Source organism: Anguilla rostrata, chromosome 3 (assembly GCF_018555375.3).
Source record: "Anguilla rostrata isolate EN2019 chromosome 3, ASM1855537v3, whole genome shotgun sequence".
Lineage (NCBI taxonomy): Eukaryota > Metazoa > Chordata > Actinopteri > Anguilliformes > Anguillidae > Anguilla > Anguilla rostrata.
The window spans coordinates 1,222,464-1,243,769 of NC_057935.1; the positions used below are offsets into that span (position 1 = coordinate 1,222,464).

The window sequence follows — 21,306 nt, forward strand, 5'->3', positions numbered from 1 at the left end:
AAATAATAAATTGTGTGAGTTAATTATTTACAGCAGCATAGTCTGGGTCTGATTGAGTAGAAGACTGTGTATTTTGCATGGAATGACTTCCCCCCCCCCCCCCGCCCCTCCAAAAATAAAATACACTGGAAATTCTTGAAATAACTTGGCCAGCAGAAGTCATGGTGTTTCTTTTGAAATTCATAAATGTAGGAAATGGCTAAAGTTTCCCCAGGGATACAGAACAGAACCTGTGCCCCCCCCCTTGACCACATAGACACCTCTCCCACCCCCCACTTATCCAGAGAGGTACCCCCAATGCTGATTACAGCCTGATCACTGCTGTAAGACACGGGCCCTGGCAGAGCATCACCACTCAGCAGGCTGAAAAGCCAGAGGGATCCTACGCTTCTTCACTCTGAATCTTTCCAGCTCCCTCCTTTTGTACTTTGTCACTTTGCAAGGCCACGACTTTCCTCCTCTTTGTGTTTGTTCTCCTTCGCTGTGGACGTTCAGGAGCGGGACGTTTTGGGAGCGAACAAACTGAGACGACGTGGTGTCGCTCCTGCGGTACTTTCCCAGCAGCCAGGCTCTCTGCCTGCGAGGTTTGCTTCGGCTCAAACTGTGTGGAGATAAGCAGAGAGGTTTTCATTCTGCGTGGTTAGAAGCCCAAATGTAATACCGTTGCAAGGCATGCTGGGAGTGCAGAATGATGTTTAAATGTGCGTATCCTTGCCCTTCCCAGGAGGCGCTGGATGAGGGAAAGGAAGTTGAAATATTTGCAGCTCTCGCTGTGATTTATTTCACGCTGAGGACTTTTTCCCATTTTCATCTCCTCCGCTTTATCCCTGGATTCAGTCTGTTTGAGGAAATCTGGTTTTAAAGGTCCCAACTGAAGCAGGCCAGTATTCCGGGGGTGCAGTGTCAACATCCTTAAAACTGCCGTGATTTGGTTGGGACTTCGTGCGGATAGACAGAGTTGGCGTACTTCGGTAGAAAGTAGTTTTCAATTAAACCAATGCACAACAAGACCTGTGGATGTTCGTGAGTAAGCGTGGCACTATATATGTACTGTGAAGAGACATTGCTTTTGAGTTTTTCAAATAAAATTTTTTGGAAGCGTTGAGTGCAACAAAGCTTTGCTGTATCAGGGGGAGCTGCAATGTATATCCAGAAAACTTGCAGAATCTCAGCAAAACTATCTGGATGGTTAGATGGCACGCCAGGTTGGTGGAAGTATAGCTTTATTTTATTTTTGGGTGATCAGGCCCTTTAAGAGTCTCTCAGGACTCCCCTGTCATGGCGGGTCAGTGATTGGTGATATTTTAGCACTGAGCACAGCAGGGGTGTTAATCTCCCTGTGGGGTGACTGTCTCAGCTGTGATTGACAGGACTCTCCCGAATACCTGCGTTCCTCTGGTCACCTGAGTGCATGATACCTGCCTTTGCTCAGTGTGAGATGCTGTGGGCTAATTTGCATGTTCAGGGACCTGTGTGTGTGTGTGTGTGTTGTGACAGTGTGTGTATGTGTGTGTGTTGTGACAGTGTGTGTGTGTGTTGTGACAGTGTGTGTGTGTGTGTGCGTGCCTGTGTGTGTGTGTGTGTGTTGGACAGTGTGTGTGTGTGTGCGTGCCTGTGTGTGTGTTGTACTTGTTCTGGTACCTGGTGAGTGTCTGTGTGTGTGTGTGTGTGTGTGCAGTGTGTGCATGTTGTGCGTGTGTTGTGTGTGTGTGTGTGTGTTGTAGCAGTGTGTATGTGTGTGCGTGCCTGGTGTGTAGGGTTTCAGGTGTCTGTGAGTCTGTGTGCGGCCTGAGCTGCAGCAGGTCTGTGTGCACCTGAGCTGCAGCAGGTCTGTGGTGCGCTCTGAGCTGCAGCAGGTCTGTGGTGCGCCTGAGCTGAGCAGGTCTGTGGCGCGCCCCTGAGCTGCAGCAGGTCTGTGGTGCGCCCCTGAGCTGCAGCAGGTCTGTGGTGCGCCCCTGAGCTGCAGCAGGTCTGTGGTGCGCCCCTGAGCTGCAGCAGGTCTGTGGTGCACCCCTGAGCTGCAGCAGCAGGGGTCCGGTTTCCTGTTGGCTTTGCCGCTGTGAGGAAGTGTGGGGGGGGGAATGGGCTCAACGCAACCCTTTAAACCACAGACAGACTTTCAGTAATACACTCTGTTTGTGTGTGTGTGTGTGTGTGTGTGTGTGTGTGCCTGCATGTGTGTCATGTGACCTGTGTACACCTGTATGGGTAGATGAGAGAGACTCAGTGCAGGCAGGTAATCTCCTGTCAGTGGTACAGCAGTGTGGGGTCTGCTGGCAGTGCCCAGCATCACAGAGCACATGATCATCAGCTGTGTGTGGAGCGTCTGAGTCCAGGCATCTGTGCGCAGTCAGGGTCTCATGCCTCTGGCTGCGCAGCTGTGGGGGGCTGTGTCAGGGTCTCATGCCTCTGGCTGCGCAGCTGTGGGGGGCTGTGTCAGGGTCTCATGCCTCTGGCTGCGCAGCTGTGGGGGGCTGTGTCAGGGTCTCATGCCTCTGGCTGCGCAGCTGTGGGGGGCTGTGTCAGGGTCTCATGCCTTTGGCTGCGCAGCTGTGGGGCTGTGTCAGGGTCTCATGCCTCTGGCTGCGCAGCTGTGGGGGCTGTGTCAGGGTCTCATGCCTCTGGCTGCGCAGCTGTGGGGGGCTGTGTCAGGGTCTCATGCCTCTGGCTGCGCAGCTGTGGGGGGCTGTGTCAGGGTCTCATGCCTCTGGCTGCGTAGCTGTAGGGCACTGTGTCAGGGTCTCATGCCTCTGGCTGCGCAGCTGTAGGGCACTGTGTCAGGGTCTCATGCCTCTGGCTGCGCAGCTGTAGGGGGCTGTGTCAGGGTCTCATGCCTCTGGCTGCGCAGCTGTGGGGGGCTGTGTCAGGGTCTCATGCCTCTGGCTGCGCAGCTGTGGGGGGCTGTGTCAGGGTCTCATGTAAGCCTGGCTTTACCTGCAGTACAGCATGTCACAGTGCTCATTGAACAGTGATTAGTGTGTAGCCTGGTTATGTGACTGTAAGTGTTTGAAGCCCTTGTAGGATTTGAATTTTGAAAAAGAGGCACCATGTGACACTCTGTCACCCCATATGTGAATCACCAATGAAAATAAGTGATAAGCAGGATTCGGTGTCCGATTAAAGCACCTGTCTCTCAGGTAAGACGTCTGCTTTGTTACACCTGAAAGGTACTGTCAGTGAGATTACACCTTGTTCTTCACAATGAAGAGAACTCAGTGTGTGTGTGTGTGTGTGTGTGTGTGCGCGTGCGTGCGTGCGTGCGTGCGTGCGTGCGCGTGCGTGCGTGCGTGCGTGCGTGCGTGTGTGCGTGCGTGCGTGTGTGGCCAGTTAAGCAGCTCCTTCTCCTTCAGCTTTAAATATTCATAGGAGGGAAAATCTAGCGCCTCAGCATTATGAACATATTTACAGTTTTATTTGAAACGTTGAAAGCATCCTACAGGGGCCTACCGGACGTCTGCAGCTGTCTTAGGTGAGCTGCCAGGCAGGTTTACTGTGGATAGATGTTAAAGTGGACAGTCTCAGGTTAGCCGAACTGGGCAATGCTGTTGTATGTTCAGCACACAGAACGTTAGCGTGAAGTCAAGGCTGTTTGCTGGGCCCACTAAATAAAACGTGTTCGAAGGACAGTTCTTATTGATTTTTCTTTTCAGCCCTAAGATAAATAATGCAGTGGTGTGGCCTTTTACTGAAACCAGGATGGTTTGAAAACAGCCTAGGTCTTAGGCCTGATCGTATATCCCTGTGTGTGTGTGTGTGTGTGTGCATGTGTGTGTGTGTGTGTGTGTGTGTGTGTGTGTGCGCGCATGTGTGTGTGTGCAGTGCAGTTTGTGCTCTCTAAACTCCAGCTGTTTGTCTCTCATCACAACACAGGGCTGTGACTCTCTGAAACAGTGAAATGAGTGTGAAACTGTGTGAAATGAGTGTGACACTGCAGGGTTTGAGGACAGAGAAATGACGTAGTATCAGTCCCCACTGCCATTTACACTGCAGTAATTATCCAGGTTTCTGGGCACAGCAGAGGTCATTCAGTACACATACACACTCACACACACACACACACACACACACACACACACTCTATACACGCACACACATACACACTCACACACACACACACACACACACACACTCTATACACGCACACACAGTACAGTTACAGTCACTTGCTTTTCGGGGAGAGACTGGCTCTTTAAATTGTGCATCCAGATGGTGGTCATTTGGGTTCTTGTGAAACAGAAATCCACACATTTTAACCTTCCAAAGACGTGGCACCATTTCAGCCTGCCCCCGAGTTCTAAACTACTTACTGGCTGTCACTCCAGCATAGGTGCTGTGGGCCAGAAGTGTGCGGTCCAAGAGACTACATTTCCCACAAACCCCTGACGACCTTTTCGGCCTATTGCAGCCGATCTTAAAGTGTTAGACGCTGGTGATGTACTAGTGGTAGTGTGGGGGGGAATGAGAAGGCTAAGCCCTTGTGGCTGATTGATAAGCTGTGTTTCTGTGAGGCTTAGCTCAGATGAATGGCGATGCAGATCCAGAGTGTGAATGCTGGGAGATGGCTGCAGATGAATGGACCTTTGATTTTCCACTTTATTACTCTTGTATAAGTGTGTAGAGCCCATCCATCTTCTGACACATTTAATGTAGCCTATTACAGTTTAACATGGGCTGAATCACAGCTGCCTCCGGCGTTCATAAGCGCATGGACTTCCTGCCTGCCACTCAGAATTGTGTGTTAGCTGGTGTGTGTGTGCGTGTATAGAGTGTGTGTGTGTGTGTGTGTGTGTGCATGTGTGTGTGTGTGTCTGTGTGTGTGTGCGTGCCTGTGTTGGTGCTGTTGGAGGAAAGATAGATTGGCCTGCCCAGCTCATTGTCCTCAAACCTGGACACATACGCACTGAAATGTGTTCTCTCCGGAAGTCTTACACTTTTTGGGATGGTCTCCATCGTAAAACTGGCTATCAGTCCAAAGACATTACAGTTCCGAACGTTGTTGTACTGCAGCTAGCATTCGTTTCGATTGGCCGTGTGTGGATGCAGCTGAACTTTATTCGTCTTAACAGTAACGACAAGACAGGACTCCCGTCTTTATGAACAGTGTGTCTCTATTCTGATTAGGGCCAATCGCAGAGCTGATGATGATTCAGTCACATGACTGAGTGAAAACAGGACACGCTGCTAACTAGTTCAGCACTTTTACTGACACGCACCTCCAGTCATTTCCTGTCCACGTGAGCTCTCACTGAATCAGTTGTTCGTCAGTGTCCTCGTGGTTGCGTGGGCCCAATTTGTTTATCGCACAGGTTTCTGTCTTACATCACTTCCTGTGCCATCTGACCCTGTTGATATAGAGTCCTCCGGCCTTTTCCTGTTCTCCTGCTGGGATGGTTCAGGAGCCACTGTCTGTAGTACCATGTGTGTTTGGGTTTTTTTTTTTGTGGATTTGGAGATGGAAAGACTCATCCCCGGTGGGCGGCCAGAATGGTCTCAGAATCACATCTCAACATTTTCCCCAAACTGCTGTCTTTGACAAGTGACCTGGGGAAGGAATTTGGTGGAACACCACCAGAGATTCACTACATTTCCTACAGTCTGTAGTCATTTAATGTAACCTGGGGAAGGAGTTTGATGGGGCATCACCAGAGATTCAGTTATACATGTTTAATAAATTATGCATGTCACATAAGAACATTGAGGCACATATCAACTGAACAGCCTTGAGCTGTGTGCTGCATGGAGACCTGAATTTTAAAGGGTTTGTGGGGACCTGGTGTATGGCGTAGCTGTAGGCTAACAGACATGAATCAGCTAAACTAGCAAGTTGTGTAACTATGTGTGTGGGTGTGTGCGTCTGTGTGTGTGTGTGTGTGCTCAGGTATGTATGTGGGTGTGTGTGTCCGTGTGTGTGTGTGTGGGTGTTCAGGTATGTGTGTGGGTGTGTCCGTGTGTGTGTGTGTGTTCTGGTATGTGTGTGCGTGTGTGTGTGTGTGTGGGTGTTCAGGTATGTGTGTGGGTGCGTGTGTCCATGTGTGTGTTCAGGTATGTGCGTGTGAGTGTGTGTCTGTGTGTGTGTTCAGGTATGTGTGTGGGTGTGTGTGTCCAGGTATGTGTGTGTGAGTGTGTGTGTGTGTGTGTTGTGGCAGTGCTGAATGTGACAGACAATGAAGCTCACTGACAGCGTGGGAAGAATCAGCTCAGCCTGACGGCGGTTTCACACAATCTGACTTGTGGGGACGGTGTGACCCAGCGCTCCTGTCCCTCAGTCACGCCCGTCTGGCCGCCAGATGCTGATTGAATTAAAGAGACGGTGTGAGGTTCAGGTTCGAGGGCTCTGCTGGAGCGTGATCCGGGCTCTGTGGTGGTGTACGGGACCCGGGAGGGCCTGGGCCAGGCTGGCGGCTCTGCAGGTTTGGAACTCGCCTGGAAAAGATGCAGATTTTCCTCGCGAACGTGCTCTGCGCATCAGTGCATGCAGATGTGTCCCAGACAGGAAACCCAAACCTCGGAGAGAGGTAACAGCTGACACACGCAACGTGTGGAAATACACGTTTAATTTGCATTCGGTAAAAAAACTTGAGGTACTCTGTGGGTTTAATTTCCTGATGAAGCCACCCAAGGGGTCCTATTAGGAGTAGCACTGTTCTCACTCTAACCCCTGGTGCATATGACAGGAAAGTGTGTGCCTGTGTGTGTATGTGTGTGTGTGTGTGCGCGTGTGTCTATATCTGTGTGTGTGTGTGTGTGTGTGTGTGTGTGTCTGTTTGTGTGTGTATAGTATATGTGTGTGTGTGTGTGTGTGTGTGGCTCTCTCTCTCAGGAGATGTGGCCTGCCCCTGTGGTAGTGCTGAATTCCCAATCCGGAATGTGCTTCCGGTGGGAGTGCCCCCGGAGCGCTGGGGTTTGTCTGGAGAAGCAGGGGTGTGTGGCGAAGGCTGGGGGACACAGCGAGAGGCTGTTGCTCCAGTCTCGTCTCTGATGGCGGCTGCGTGTAGCGCTGTTACACCTCCTCTCAGAGACGGACAGTGGGGTATAATGGGCAAGGAACTGGGCTGTAGCCTTGAGAAAGAAATGTCATGTAGCGTGATTAGGCTAGGAGGAGCTAAATGGCGGTAATGTAGTGTGATTACACTGGGAGGTGCTAAATGGCGGTAATGTAGTGTGATTACACTGGGAGGAGCTACATGGCGGTAATGTAGTGTGATTACACTGGGAGGTGCTGCTGTCCGTGCAGGCAGGGCCACGATGGCGGGTTAGCTGTTAGCTACCTCATGCGGGCTGGTATCGGGGAGCTGGGTTTGTTTCTCCAGCTCATTATAATTGCATTTGTAATGAAACTGATATCCTGTATCGAAATCCATCTCCATCCACCCACTCAGACACATTACTGCACATCCCTGTGCACCGGTCACAGTGACGGTGTTCTGGTTACGCTGTGTGTGTGTGTGTGTGTGTGTCTGAGAGAATATGTGTGTGTGTGTGCGTGTGCGTGTGTGTGCGTGTGCGCGTGCGCGTGCGCGTGTGCGTGTGTGTGTGTGAGTCTGAGAGAATGTGTGTTTGTGTGTCTGTATCAATTGTGTGTATTCCTGTATTGAAAGTGTGTGTGTGTGTGGGTTTCTGTAGCGATGATCTGTAGGGTATCAGTGTTGGGTGAGGGAAGGGAAAAGGAGACTCATGCTGGCTCACACGCACGCACACACACACACACACACACACACACACACGCACACGCCAGTACCTTCCCTCTCACCCTGCACTACAGAAAGCCTTGCTTTTCTCACAGGAAACGGGAAGTATTTGCCATGTCCTGTAACTCAGCTACTCCCTGTAAGATTCCCTGATTAACTGTGCTGATGGTAACAGAGCCCAGTTATGTGGGTTATGAGTGTGTTTTAATGGCTGTGCCCCCCCTGCTCCCCCCCTTGCAGTGGCTCTGGGGCGGAACCAGCCCCTGAAGCGGGACAAGCCCAAATGGAAGAGCGACTACCCCATGACGGACGGGCAGCTGCGGAGCAAGCGCGATGAATTCTGGGACACGGCGCCGGCCTTCGAGGGCCGCAAGGAGATCTGGGACGCGCTCAAGGCCGCCGCCCACGCCTTCGAGAGCGGCGACCACGAGCTGGCGCAGGCCATCATCGACGGGGCGAGCATCACGCTGCCGCACGGTACTGCCGCCGCCGGAGTCCGCCGGGGTCCGCTACACCTGTCTGCACCTGCCTACACCTGTCTGTACCTGTCTATACCTGCTACACCTGCCTGTACCTGTCTATACCTGTCTATACCTGCTACACCTGTCTGTACCTGTCTATACCTGCTACACCTGTCTGTACCTGTCTGCGCCTGCTCCACCTGCCTGTACCTGTCTATACCTGCTACACCTGTCTGTACCTGTCTGCGCCTGCCTACACCTGTCTGTACCTGTCTGCGCCTGCCTACACCTGTCTGTACCTGTCTGTACCTGCTACACCTGTCTGTACCTGTCTATACCTGCTACACCTGTCTGTACCTGTCTATACCTGCTACACCTGTCTGTACCTGTCTGTACCTGTCTGTACCTGTCTGCGCCTGCGTACACCTGTCTGTACCTGTCTATACCTGCTACACCTGTCTGTACCTGTCTATACCTGCTACACCTGTCTGTACCTGTCTGCGCCTGCCTACACCTGTCTGCACCTGCCTACACCTGTCTGTACCTGTCTGCGCCTGCCTATACCTGTCTGCACCTGCTACATCTGTCTGTACCTGCTACACCTGTCTGTACCTGTCTATACCTGCTACACCTGTCTGTACCTGTCTATACCTGCTACACCTGTCTGTACCTGTCTATACCTGCTACACCTTTCTGCGCCTGCTACACCTATCTATACCTGCTCCACCTGTCTGCATCTGTCTATATCTGCTCCACTGAGATTGGGGAAAGCAGTCTTTGCCCCCTTAGCATGGGAGCAGGTACCTTCAGGTGAAGGGGCTAAGGGGCTAAGGGGCTCTTCTGGGGTGGAGTTAGGTGTGCTGGGAGATTCTGATTCCCCTGCCTAAGGCTTACCTGATATGCTAATGCATAAATCCAGACTGTGTGCCTGGAAAGCATAAGTTAGTATTGCCCCTAAGTTCCCAGAATCCCTCAGTCAGGCCCTAATGTAGTCATGCAGGTTGGCGATGCTGAAAGATATTCTATCCCATTCCCCGAGCGGTTTCTCTAATATTTGCGTTGCAAGAGGAAAACGTGTATTTTCCGAGGTTGTATGTCACTGGAGCGGAGCTGACTGAGTTTTGGGATTTTTGGCTGTGTTACGGCGTCGTTGTTTATATCGCCGGGGCCTTCGGTAGTTCAGAAACTTTACTCTGGAGCACGTGACGGCTTCGTGTGCTGTAAATTTTATTCTGAATCCTGAGTGTTTTATTGCTTCACGCTGAAGGGTTTGAAGCGGATTGAAGTGCTGAAGCAGGAGATATAAGTTATGAATATTAATGCCTCTCAGCCCTGGCGAAGGCATTTGTTATTCCTGAACAAGCTCTGTTTTTAAAGGAGACAGTGCTGCAGATGAGGTCACATTTTAACAGCTTTCCTCCCCTGTCTTCCTTTACTGCACTAAATTGTAATTGTGGGCGTGTCCCGTTGCAGTGACTTCCTGTCTGTCTGGAAGGACTCCTCAAAGCACCACACCCACAGATAAACTCACACACCCCCCACCTCAGACCCCACAGATAAACACATATACCCCCCCCCCCACCCAGAACCCCACAGATAAACACATACCCCCCCCCCTCCCCGCAGAACCCCCACCTCAGAACCCCACAGAACAAACGTGGAGCAGGTGTCAGTCTGGCCCTCATTTTCTTGTGCAGACTTCAGTCGATCTTTTTTCTTTTTTCTTTTGTTGTTGTTGTTTTGTTGTTCTTGGTCTAGTTCCACTGCTCTGGGTTTGTCCAGGTCAGACAAGGTGAGCCACGCCCGAATTGCGCAATCGCTCCTCACATCGTGCTAAGCGCACATCGTGCTAAGCGTGTAGCCGAGCGGTGCTGCAGGTTGGGTCCCCGTGGCGACAGCTTCGCGAGCGAGCTCCCAGAATGCTCTCTGTCTGCCGCCACGCTGCTGAGTGCTGCGGGAAGCCCACTGCGACTTCCTGTCCTGGTCTGCAGTTCCACAGGATGTGCACCGAGCCACAGGATGTGCACCGAGCCACAGGATGTGCACCGAGCCACAGGATGTGCACTGAGCCGTTTTTCAGGTTTAATTTGCGATCCAGCCCTTCCCCCGCTGTCGGCCCGATCCACCACCTGGACCTGGTTATCGCACCCCTGCCATGGTTACTGTTGCTAACAATATATTTGTTAGCAACAGTAGCCCACATTTCCATTTACACTGTGTCTCCTGAATCCAGATGTCTGTGTGAAAGCGTGTGTGTGTGTGTGTGTGTGTGTGTGTGTGGTTCTCGTGCCAATATTGTCTAAATGCTGTCACCCTAAACCCTAAGGATCAGGGCAGTGTGAGGTTCATGAAGCCTGTTGGCTGCCCATCTCCCCCCGTTTATTTCCATAGATGTGGGTGGTCACTCAGTATCCTTCAGGTTCTCCCACTCTCTCTCACTTTCTCTCTCTCTCTCTCTCCCCATCTCTTTTTCTCTCTCCTCTCTCATATCCCCTCTCTCTCTTTCTCTCTCCTCTCTCTCTCTCTCAGGGGTAAAGGGCTTTTCTGTGCATGCAGTATATTGGATGCACAGTCGGTGATGTGCTGGGCATGTTGGTGCTTTAGAGAGCCCTGTGGTTTTGCTGCTGTAGGAAGCTGTCAGGCGTGGTTCATGGCTCTGTGTGCAGACAGTAATGCCTGAATGCAGTTGGAAGCTGTCAGGCGTGGTTTATCGCTCTGTGTGCAGACAGTAATGCCTGAATGCTGTAGGAAGCTGTCAGGTGTGGTTCATCTCTCTGTGTGCAGACAGTAATGCCTGTGCAGGGTGAGCAGGTGTGAGGAGCTCTGAGAGGTGTGACATGCTTCTTCTCTTTTTTTCTCACCTCTCCTTATTTCCACTGGTGCATTGTGGGCCACTTGCCTGTCAGCTAGCAGGTCTGATCGATAGGAGGGCGTTCAGTGGAACCCTGGCATACAGGAGACTGCAAGTCCGGCTCTGATCGACCCAGCAGTCAGCCCCTGGCCAGGCAGGGCACGGGCAATAGATAAAGCATCTCCTCTGTGCCTTTTAGCCCACTTAAAGGCTGGAGTCTACCCTTCCCATGAGCCCTCAGTGAGCCATCACTCTCCTGTGACATCACAGTAGAGAGCAAGAGAGAGCAGAGGGCAGCATCGCAGTGATTGGCTAAAGAATTACTGAGAGTTATAGTAGTGTTGTGTGTCTGTGCGTGTGTGTGTGTGTGTGTGAGTGAGAGGGCGAGAGAGAGAGAGAGAGTGCTTTGTAAGTTTATGTGATTCTCTTGCTGCTTTAAAAGCAACATAAAACATTAAGCATTAAGCCATGCATTTGGACAAATACTATATACGTAAACAGGAATAAACAGGAATTGTATGATTTGAAGACTGAGAAATTGAAATGTTTCCTTTGTGTCTCTATCAGCTGTTTGCCTGCATACCAACATCCAGCTGATGTTAGAGACATCACACACCTCACAGCTGTGTTACAGTCGCTAATAAACGCAGAGCGGTTATAGCATTCCAATCCTGCGCGTGAGAGTGTGTGTGTGTGTGTGCGCGCACGCGTGTATGTGTGTGTACGGGTGTGTGTTTATGAGAGTGCCTGTGTTCAAGTAAACTGTAATTGCTATATAATGTAATAAATAAAGTACCTGACAGACCACACAGTCCACAGCTGTCCCCTGACCCTCCTGCTCTCTGTATACCTGTTCATTACCTGCCATCTCAGGCCAGCTGAGACCAGCACCGTGCTCCAGCCCGTAACTGTGTGCAATAAGAGAGATGTCAGGCCCGTCCCATGATTCCCTGTTCCTCTCGGTATGAACGGTGGATTTATAGGTGGTTGGAAATCATCTGTTGAATCGAATTATTCACCTGGGACCCAGAGAAATGCCGTACTCTGAACGTTCCGAAATGTCAGAGATGGGCGGGAAAGTACCGCGTACAGTAATAGCGGTATCCTCTCTGCTCTGATTGGGCGACGCCCCTGCTCAGCGTGAAAGTGAAAAGGGGAACTGTGGGTAATGATGCAGGCTCAGGCTCACGCGCAGGAGCCTTCGCAGTTAGTCCTCATGGGATGCTTTTTACAGGAAGAGAGAAACGTCTTCAGGTCTCTGCGTGTAGACATTAGGGAGTGGTGCCATCTAGTGGCCAGTTGTGTTGTTTTTTTTTTTTCCTTTATGACGGTCAAAGGTTTCCAGCAACAGTCAGAATTTTTACAGAGAGATGAAGAGTGCCAAGAGAGTAGGAATTTAGATACGGCTGTCAAAACACCAGGTGCTCCTTCTTATATGAGCTGTGGTCTCTACAAGGCCCCGCCCCACCATAATATTAGGACAGGCACTCAGATTTAAGCGGTTACTTTTTAAATCTGAGACAGTTGAGCGAAGGGTCAGTGCTGTGAGCATGGAGATGTCTGATCCCACGCTGGGGAGCTGGCTGCCGTTTTGTGGTGCAAATTCTTTATTTTATTTTATTTTTTGTGAGAAGCGTATTTTGGTTGAAAAGCGTAGTCATGGGAAAGATTTTTGGGGAATCGGAGCCCTCTCTGTTAATCGCTGTGATGTGAGACTGTGTCTGGCCCGAAGCTTCCAGCTCATTCTGTCTCCCAGCGGCGACCCAGAGGGGCCTGCGCTCCCATCAGGATAAAGGCCTGTGACCTTCGACCCCGTGCGTGACCTGTCCAGAACACAGTACATTACAGAATATTAGATTACAGTAAAATACAGCTCCCTGGGCCTCTGTAGCAGGCTGCTGTCTCTCAGTAAGCTGCAGTGAGCTCATATGTTATTTAGGAACATAAGACTACATTTGCAATTCATAAATTTGTAACAAAGTTAGAATAAACAGTATTGCGCAGCTCTAATTTAAACCGATCCTTTTCAAAGGTCTATGTGGTGTTTGATGATGACGATGATTGTTTTCGATGACGCGGTGTGAAGATGATGATGATGTGGGCCGCACTCTGACCTCTGACGGCCCCGCCCCCTTTCCCAGGTGCCCTGACGGAGTGCTACGACGAGCTGGGCAGCAGGTATCAGGTGCCCATCTACTGCCTGGCCCCGCCCGTCAACACGATCGAGGAGAAGAGTGAGCTGAGCGAGCTGGACGCGCGGGACGTCCCGGAGCCCCCCCCGCCGGACTCGGGCCAGGAGTGCCTGCTCCGCCTGCGCCTCTCCAGCGGGCGGGACCTGCGGCTGCCCGTGCGCTCCACCGACTCCGTGCTGCACATGAAGCTCCGCCTCCAGGCCCAGGAGGGCGTGGCCGCCGCCGCCCAGCGCTGGTTCTTCTCCGGGCGGCCGCTGACCGACCGGATGAGCCTGGAGGAGCTGCACATCTCCTGGGACTACGTGGTGCAGGTGATCGTCAGCCAGCCCCCGCCCCCGCCCCCGCAGAACCCCACGCCCGTGGAGAACTAGCGCCCCCTACAGGCCGGGGCGGGGCAAGACTGCGGGACCCCGGGGCTCAGGGTTTTGACTTCATTACTGATAGTCCTGTTTTCAGCCCTTTTTGGAATTTTGCTTCGTTTTATTTTTTTGAACCTTTCTTCTCCTCCTCACTCACACCCCTCCTTTCTCTTTGTTCTAAACCGTGGGTGCATACGTGCCTCCCTCAGGACACCAGAAATCAGGAGGGGGTGTGGGCGAGGGGGGAGGGGTATGCTTGGAGGGGGCCCACACCTGTTTTTTTTACCTGCTTTCAGGAAGCCCATCTTTTTGTTTTATTTGTTGCTGTTGTGTTTTTGAGGAGAAGTGAACAACCAAAAAAGTCTTTAAAAAGTTAACAGTAAAAGAGGGCGGGGATAAGTGGGCATCATGTGACTATTAAAAAAGACTTTTTAAAAATCTTTGACAAGTTTTCACTACTCAGATCAGCTACTCATCTGAAAGGGAAGACTGTTCACGCGAGCTGATCCTTCTTTATCTCATTTCTTCTGGAGCCAGTGTTCCTGAAAGGGCAAATGTTCACAGCACAAGGAGAGCAGGCATCAATCAGGGCCTGTTGATCCCAACTTATTTCTGCTTTGAAGGGGGGTGGGCCGGGGGGTGTGGGGGGTGCAGGGGCGGGGCGGGGAGGGGTGGGGGTGGGGGGGTGGTCAGGACTGCAGTAATAACTCGTCTACAGTACAGACTGTGTGAACTCCTCACCACCGAGGCATGCTGGGATATGCAGTTCTGGGCAAGTCTGCTGTTGGACTCCAGGTATAAGGGCCCAGCACAGTGTGTGTGTGTGTGTGTGTGTGTGAGAGACTGTAAGAGTGTATGACTGAATGAATGTGTATTAGTGGAGTGTACGACTGAATGAATGTGTGAATTTATGAATGTGGGGGTGTACCAGACTGGCACAGTACGCATGCTGGCCTGCAGTCAGAGGTACGGATGGACGGAGGGATGGATGGATGGATGGATGGACGGAGGGATGGATGGATGGATGGATGGAGCACTGTGAAAGTAGCCTTTGAATGGACGGAATGCAACCCTTTCACACGCCCCTACTAGTGTGTGTTTTTCTTTTATATATTTTCTAATGATTTTTAAAGTGTTAAGGCAAAAGGTCTGTACGGGGGGGGCGAAACACAGAATGTCTATGCCGCATATAATATTGCATATTTCAGCGTTTGAAAATGTGCAGAAGTAAACTGATCAATATTTCCACTCTGTCTCGTTTCAGTCTTTCATTGTGATGTGAGTGATATTTCTGGAGTTTTAACCGACACCTTCCTCTGGGGTTGTCTCTGAGACAAGCTTAGTGAGAGGGGTTTTAAACTCAGGCTGTTTATTATATCTGTGTTTTATTACATGCTTCATGTCCTGGGATGGTTTTTAAATGGAGGCAGTGGAAGAGTAAGCAGCTGACCCACATGTGCCTTTAAAATAGAATGGGGGGGGTCGAACCCCTGACCCCCTGCATCATACATCCATAATTTATCAAAATAACTGACATCTTCTGAACCTTCTGTTAAAATATAGAGATAATTTTCCATTTGAAAAGTCAACAGGAAGTGTTTTCAGAGACCTTACGCGCCATTGGTCAGCTGTAGAATGCAAGCCTCTTTGGGGTCAGAATTGATCACCTGATTGGTTGATCTGCTTTTTTGAGGGCAGGAAGCTTTGCTCTGGTCTGTGACGGTTCATATAGACCACAGCTTGACCGCGGGGTTCATAAATAATGAACGTCTTAAAAATATCGTTGAGCCTCTCGTTCAAAAATGAGCCATCTTTTCATACTGAAAATTCTTTTTATTTAAATTTATCTTAGTCCCGCTGACATTTTTTAAAAAATTGCTTTTTCAGGAGATCCACAGCTGAGAAGTGTATTGCAAAATACACCTCTTCCCTTTTGCAGTGAAGATGGCAGTTTTTAAGATATAGTTCTCTTCTTATTCCCCAAAGACAGACAAATTAAACACACAGCTTTGATTTTTACGTGTTATCTGTTTAAACAGCTGGGTTTTATGGGATCCCAGCGCTCTGACCTCATGGTTCAGTCCTGGGTCACATGCTTGTTTGAAGAGTCATTACTCTTGGGAAGCAGGTGAAATTTAAAACACTGCTATCAGATCTCACTAAGCAAAACATGCAATCACATAAAAGAAGGATTTTCCTCTTAGATCTTCTTGTTATATTGCCAGCAGCCTGTCGGAATGGTACTGGTGTCTGAATGTAAAAATGATGTCAAGTAGTCATGTGATCCAGGTTTGATCAAACTCTCCTACAGGTCTGCTGCCTCCTGAAAGCTGTGAATGTTTGTGTGTTCTTGTAACCTTGGTGAACTCGCTGTGCCATTGTCCTTAAAATCTTCTGAATCCAGTCAAGTTCATGAAAGCCTCAGTTGTAGCTGAAGTGTGGGGAGATAATGGAGCTGGATGAATCATCGCTGGCTGTGCTGCTGGTGTGAAGCATTAACATCACAGGCAAGGAAAGCGGGGGGGGGGGGGGATAAAAGTTGAACGCGTCATATTTTGATGTTTACTCCGCTGTTTTAACACTCGCGGGACGGGTGCACTGTGTTCTCGTCTCAGTCGCGTTCAAACTGTGACTGTGCACAACACAGCAAGTCGCGGTAAACACCCAAACTGGTGTTTGACTGCGCTTTCTGTGTGTTAATACTGCTTGACTGCGTTCTCCATGTAGAAATTCCTTCCTGTTCCTGAACGTTCTGTCTGTTACTGACCCCGTTCCCCTTTGCTGAGTCAGCAAAACAGTTTTGGATTCCAATATGGAGACTCTCCACAAAAAGATGCAACACCTGCTCTTACTCCATTATATTCTTCTTTTGTTCTTTGTCTGTTGTTCTTTTTTTTGGGGGGGGGGCGTGCCTTCTCAGGCTAGCATTGATTGATTGCGTGTGATTTCTGTGACTAGCAGTAAAAGATTAAGTCTTACCCCCATTCTCCCGAAATCCTGACAAATATCCACGGGGTTAGTGAGAACGAGGAGGAAATGGAATTCTAAAATGGTGGATGGTTCCGGAACAAACCCCTTCCCGTCAGTCCTTGCTCATGTCCTGTCATGAGTCTGATGTGTTTTCCAGTGACGCATTTCAGTGTTCTTCAGGAACATGTTTCTTTTGTGCTGAAAAGAGACTGCATTGTTGAACATTGAATCAATAGTGAAAGCACATGAAACCCGTTTAACTTAAATAGAGACATTCTTTTACAAATAGAAGATAAGCTGTGTTGTTCATATTTATACGAAACCAAATCTGAAAATGAAAGCTGTGTGTGTGTGTGTGTGTGTGTGTGTGTGTGTGTGTATGCGTGCATCAGTGAGTTAACTCAGAGCACATTAGCACAGTGAAGGTGCTTGCCTCTGTATGAGGGTGTGTGTGTGTGTGTGTGTGTGTGTGTGTGTGTGTGTGTGTGTGTGTGCGTGCATCAGTGAGTTCACTCAGAGCACATTAGCACAGTGAAGGTGCTTGCCTCTGTATGACGGTGTGATGGGTAATGTGACCTTTAAGTGACCTGCGGATGGAGAGGGAGGCTGTGTTCATCTGGTCCTCAGCTGACTTCTCCTGTCAGCATACAGCCAGGAAACACCAGTGTGCTGTGTGTTCCTTCTTTCAGAGAATACTCTACATCCCCCTCTTTTAGAGGCTGTGTTCATCCCCCTCTTTCAGATGCTGTGTTCATCCCCCTCTTTCAGACACTGTGTTCATCCCCCTCTTTCAGACACTGTGTTCATCCCCCTCTTTCAGATGCTGTGTTCATCCCCGTCTTTCAGATGCTGTGTTCATCCCCCTCTTTCATATGCTGTGTTCATCCCCCTCTTTCAGATGCTGTGTTCATCCCCCTCTTTCAGACACTGTGTTCATCCCCCTCTTTTAGATGCTGTGTTCATCCCCCTCTTTCAGATGCTGTGTTCATCCCCCTCTTTCAGGTGCTGTGTTCATCCCCATCTTTCAGATGCTGTGTTCATCCCCCTCTTTCAGACACTGTGTTCATCCCCCTCTTTTAGATGCTGTGTTCATCCCCCTCTTTTAGATGCTGTGTTCATCCCCCTCTTTTAGATGCTGTGTTCATCCCCCTCTTTCAGATGCTGTGTTCATCCCCCTCTTTCAGGTGCTGTGTTCATCCCCCTCTTTCAGATGCTGTGTTCATCCCCCTCTTTCAGATGCTGTGTTCATCCCCCTCTTTCAGGTGCTGTGTTCATCCCCATCTTTCAGATGCTGTGTTCATCCCCCTCTTTCAGATGCTGTGTTCATCCCCCTCTTTCAGGTGCTGTGTTCATCCCCCTCTTTCAGATGCTGTGTTCATCCCCCTCTTTTAGAGACCGGCGTTCTTACTGCTCGCGGTGTCGCGGTGCTCTCATATCCAGAGACTGGCTTGACTGTTCACTGACTGACCCTGAGCTTCTGGTGCTTCCCACCATCGGTCATTTCGAGCCGAGCAGAACAAAGGTCAAAGTTCACTGCTGCTGATGATGCTGAATGCATTGCACAGTCTCAATGTTGGTTCTTTTCACTTTTCTCTTCATTTTAATTGTTCATTTGCTGTTTCAGCTGCTCTTAAGCTCAGCGTATTGCTGCTCAGGAATAAGACAGTACACCTTGAATGTGATGGTTTGCTTATATTGTACTATGTGTTCCATAAAACTGTGCTTTCAACCTTTTTTTTCTTCAGTGTCAGCGCACAGCCTGTCAGCTCACGTGGGTTTTATAATTAGTGTCATTACAGATAAAGAAACGTCTCTTAGCCAACGGGCCTCAAGCTCTGTACTTTTGCTTTTCCCTTTTGTTTCCATCAGTGTAACACAAAACTTCCCTAAAAGAACAAACGCTTGCCTGTTAGCACAGCGAGATGCTGAAAAAAGGGGCAGTCAAGAGATTTTATAAGATATTTCAGTTTTACTCTCAGTGTAAAATAACAATCTGGCACACACATGAAGCTTTCCTTGTCTGACTGGTTTTGTCGTCAGCAGACTCTAAACTCCAAAATCCCGTATCGGTGGGGCGGGCTGTTGTGTGAAGGTCACATTTGTCACCTTGAGGACACGCCCACATCTCCCAATCTCTCCGATTAAATTACAGCAGGTTCTAAAAACTCAAAAATGCCGGAACCTGGTTGGATTAGAATATTAGCTTGTATCAGTATGTTTGGAAGAATCTCTATACTTTCAAATGTATATTAATCAATGTATTATGGTATATTGTCCATTATATTTATTCATTTGTTTGCAAATTGGTACCCAAATTCAAATGTGTGAAATTTATCTTTTAACACATCTTCTGTTTATGTACATTGAATAGCAGAAATATTCACTGTGAAAGGTCATTTGCCAGGAGTGTCACACGATGATTCAAAGGAGCAAAGTTCAGCGCTCTGTTTTATCGTAAATGCCGTCATTTATACAAACTCACCTCTCATGGCTTGACTTTGGGGAAATTAGCAGCTTTCACCAAGTAAAATCTTTCAATCCGTGTACAGTTCATTAACTGCTGCACACGTCTGTTCATTTAAAGGCTTTTACACGTCCTTTATTTCACCCCAGTCAGAATCCTCTGGTGTTCATCTAATTAGTTCACTTAGCACAGCTATTTTTTCACATCGTATCCAAGCCATTATGACTGTTTGCTTGTGCGTCTAGTTTATTAGTCATCATTTAGTTGTAGTCAATTACCTTGTTACATGTTCAGCTCCAGCAGGAATGGGGACCAATCGGATCTTTGAAAATGTAAATGAATTACAGGCTCGGCTGCATCAAGAGATCCTGGAGTGGCGGAGAGATTTCTGGTTTTCGTTCCACCCAAATCACATCCCCCTCGATCAGCTACAGAACTGAAACAGCTGTTAGGCTTGATGAACGTAGATGCTACATGTGTTCCACCATTCAGGAACATTCATGGTCAGACCTTAATGATCCGTCAAACTGCTGTCAAGTTCAGATGGGGATAAAAAAACCGATCGTCTTTAGCAATCAGGGACCTTTTTTAAACCCCCTGGGCTACACAACCAGTACTGTACTTATAAGGCATATTAATCATAAATATAAATCACTCAAAATGTCATCAGAATTATCGAATGTCAGTTGTTCATAATTCATCATTGGACACACATTTTCACTGTGGAAGATTGATAATGTAAAGAAACACCGATGTCTGTATTTCTTCATAGTTTTTGACAAACTAAAGAAGGTCATTGCTGCTCTGAGCAAAACACAAACCTCAAAATCCAACAGTTATTTACGAATGATAAATTATACAGTACAACAAAGCAATGACTCGATTCATTTTTTTTTTAAATTTTAAACGTTAACCAATATTGTTAAGTGTGAGCGAATAATTCCCCTGCCTCTGGGTCTGTGACGGTGGAATGCGAGGTGTTTCTGGCAAATGCTCTCGGATTCTGCTGAGAAACTGGGTCATCACAAAGCCTGAGGTACTACACACAGTCCGGTAATTTCCCAGAGTGCTCTGAGAGGTCACGACGTCCCCGGAATTCTCTCTGACAGGGCCGTTTGCCAAGATCCAATGGGCGACTGAGGTGTGGAGGTGGTGATGACCTCTTTGAAATAAGACCTTGAGGAAATGGTAAATGCACTGCATTTATATAGCGCTTTTATCCAAAGCGCTTTACAATTGATTGAGAGCCTATCAGATAACACATCTCTATCTGTGTTCCTTCATCTGTTCACAACCTTGTATGATGGTGTACTCCTGTTCTTCTTCTTTTGTTTCATTCAGGTGGTGCCCTCGCCATAAGACAGGGGAATTTACAATATTAGAGATGATCACACAGTAGGTGTGCAGCTTCCTTTTGGTTGAGCACTTGGCTGTGTTTACTTGAGATTAGATGAGGTGTTTGATTAGGTGAGTTAGTGTGTGTGTGTGTGTGTGTGTGTCATCGTGGGTTATTTCTATATTCAGGGAAACAGCAGTACTTCCTTCTTTGTTCTTTCCTGAAAAGGAAGAGTGTTGTGTGTTTTCACACCGCCCTCCCCTTCCTCACCCTCCCCCCCCCCCCCCTCTTCCTCGTCTCATGGTAATGAAACCTTACTGTACTGCAGGCTTTCGAGTCTCTGATCCGGCCATGTTTGCTTATGTTTCTTTAACGTTGTAGAAGTGTTTTCTGAACATGATGCAGAAACACGGAACCTTTCTTTCAGGGCGGCTGGATGACTTATCCAGCCAAGGTTCTGTTCCAGAGTGTGGATGGGCCCCATGGTCTGGTATCTGTTAAGGCTCTGTTCCAGTGTGTGATGGGCCCCATGGTCTAGTATCTGTTAAGGTTCTGTTCCAGTGTGTAGATGGGCCCCATGGTCTGGTATCTGTTAAGGCTCTGTTCCAGTGTGTGGATGGGCCCCATGGTCTGGTATCTGTTAAGGCTCTGTTCCAGAGTGTGGATGGGCCCCATGGTCTAGTATCTGTTAAGGTTCTGTTCCAGTGTGTAGATGGGCCCCATGGTCTGGTATCTGTTAAGGCTCTGTTCCAGTGTGTGGATGGGCCCCATGGTCTGGTATCTGTTAAGGCTGTGTTCCAGTGTGTAGATGGGCCCCATGGTCTGGTATCTGTTAAGGCTCTGTTCCAGAGTGTGGATGTGCCCCATGGTCTGGTATCTGTTAAGGCTCTGTTCCAGTGTGTGGATGGGCCCCATGGTCTGGTATCTGTTAAGGCTGTGTTCCAGTGTGTAGATGGGCCCCATGGTCTGGTATCTGTTAAGGCTC

General features: G+C 49.1%; 1 protein-coding gene across 4 annotated transcripts in view; it reads left to right on the forward strand.

Moving 5' to 3' along the window:
• LOC135249767 (ubiquitin domain-containing protein 2-like) overlaps positions 1 to 14,799 on the forward strand; it is a 123,088-nt gene extending 108,289 nt beyond the window's left edge. For all 4 annotated transcript variants that reach the window (XM_064325303.1, XM_064325304.1, XM_064325301.1 and 1 more), the window contains 2 exons: positions 7,929 to 8,165; positions 13,142 to 14,799. In XM_064325303.1, coding sequence (XP_064181373.1) covers positions 7,991 to 8,165; positions 13,142 to 13,563 — 597 coding nt within the window. In that variant the 5' untranslated portion in view covers positions 7,929 to 7,990 and the 3' untranslated portion in view covers positions 13,564 to 14,799. The remainder of the gene's footprint in view (positions 1 to 7,928; positions 8,166 to 13,141) is intronic.
• Positions 14,800 to 21,306: the final 6,507 nt, after the last annotated feature.